Genomic DNA, 1,439 nt, shown 5'->3' on the forward strand with positions numbered 1-1,439 from the left:
CGAACTCAAAGGAGGTCCTCCGAATACTAAAGAGCGATTCGCTGCTCCCTATATTGGGTGCCGAACTCCGACGTATTCACATTCATCTGCAAGTTCGCCAGGCTGAAGCGCAACGTTTTGGACAGCGACAAACCACCAACCAAACGCGAACTCTTGCAAGTACTTATGTCAATGTACGACCCACTCGGCTTCATCTCATGCTTTACAATAGAGCTGAAAATCCTATTGCAAGAAGTCTGGAGAAGCGGCATTGGCTGGGATACTGGTTTGCCCGACGCATTGTTACCCAAATGGATACGATGGAAACGGATCCTTACAACAATCGCCGGATTGACCATCCCGAGATGTTATTTCAACAGCAGCGATCAAATCCATAATGACCCACAAGTTCGTTGACGCCAGCGAATTGGCATACGCAGCAGTCTGCTACCTTAGCTTCGTGGCCTACAAGGCGAACGTGGCACCGTTGAGTCCACTATCTATACAAAGGATGGAACTGCAGGCCGCAGTTATCGGAGCAAAGCTGAGTAACCGAATCCAACACAATCCAAGTTTGTCAATTAATTCGAGTTGTTATTGGTCCGACTCAAAAACTGTTCTCAAATGGCTTCGTATGGATCCACGAAAGTTTCAGCCATTCGTCATGCACCGCGTGGTCGAAATGCAGATCTTGCTACTAAAACAAACAACGCCAATAAATATAAAACTTGGCTAGACGGTCCAGACTATTTGTTGCAGGTTCAACACGAGTGGCCAAAATGCGATGATTTGGGGCCACCAAACAATGCTGAAGTCAGGCACAACATACTCTTCATCGACAATGCGCCGATGGAGCTAAAACTTAACGCGGAATATTTTTCCGACTGGCGCAGGCTATATCGAGCTTTAGCGCGCTTTGTTCTCTATATTGAGAAACTGAAAGCGAAACAAAACAAGGCATCGCCACCTACAGAGGTGTCTTACGAGATGTTTCAGCAGACACGCACACTCCTACTGCGGCATGCGCAGTCATCTGAATTCAACCCAGAAATTCGCAACTTAACGAGAGGTAAACCTTTTAAAGCAAATTCTAAACTCATATGTTTGAATATCTTCCTAGATGAAAACCAGCTCCTGCCCGAGGGAGAGCAGAAAACCTAAACGGCCAAAACCAAATACTGCTCCCATATGGGCACCACATTACTCCGCTCATAGTGAACTGGTATCATCAGGAAATGCACCACACATCCCATGAGACGTGTATTAACAGGATTCGAGGCATGTTTTACATTCCACCGCAAATGGCTCCCTTCCCATCGCCAGGCTGGCTGCCTACCAACGTCCCTTCACTTACGTCGGTATCGACTACTTCGGGCCCTTCTTGGTTGCTGTAGAACGGCGAAGCGAAAAAAGATGGGGCGTTATTTTCACCTGCCTAACCATACGGGCAGTGCATATAG

The 1,439-nt window shown here is 47.3% G+C and overlaps 1 protein-coding gene across 1 annotated transcript; it reads left to right on the plus strand.

Moving 5' to 3' along the window:
- The first annotated feature begins 376 nt into the window (after window positions 1–376).
- LOC137578737 (uncharacterized) lies at window positions 377–1,140 on the plus strand. The gene is made up of 3 exons (XM_068292289.1): window positions 377–551; window positions 629–1,048; window positions 1,100–1,140. The coding sequence occupies exons 1-3, from the start codon at window positions 377–379 to the stop codon at window positions 1,138–1,140; spliced, it is 636 nt and encodes a 211-aa protein (XP_068148390.1).
- The last annotated feature ends 299 nt before the right edge of the window (window positions 1,141–1,439 follow it).

Source organism: Drosophila tropicalis, unplaced genomic scaffold (genome assembly GCF_018151085.1).
Source record: "Drosophila tropicalis isolate 14030-0801.00 unplaced genomic scaffold, ASM1815108v1 contig_690, whole genome shotgun sequence".
Taxonomy (NCBI): domain Eukaryota; kingdom Metazoa; phylum Arthropoda; class Insecta; order Diptera; family Drosophilidae; genus Drosophila; species Drosophila tropicalis.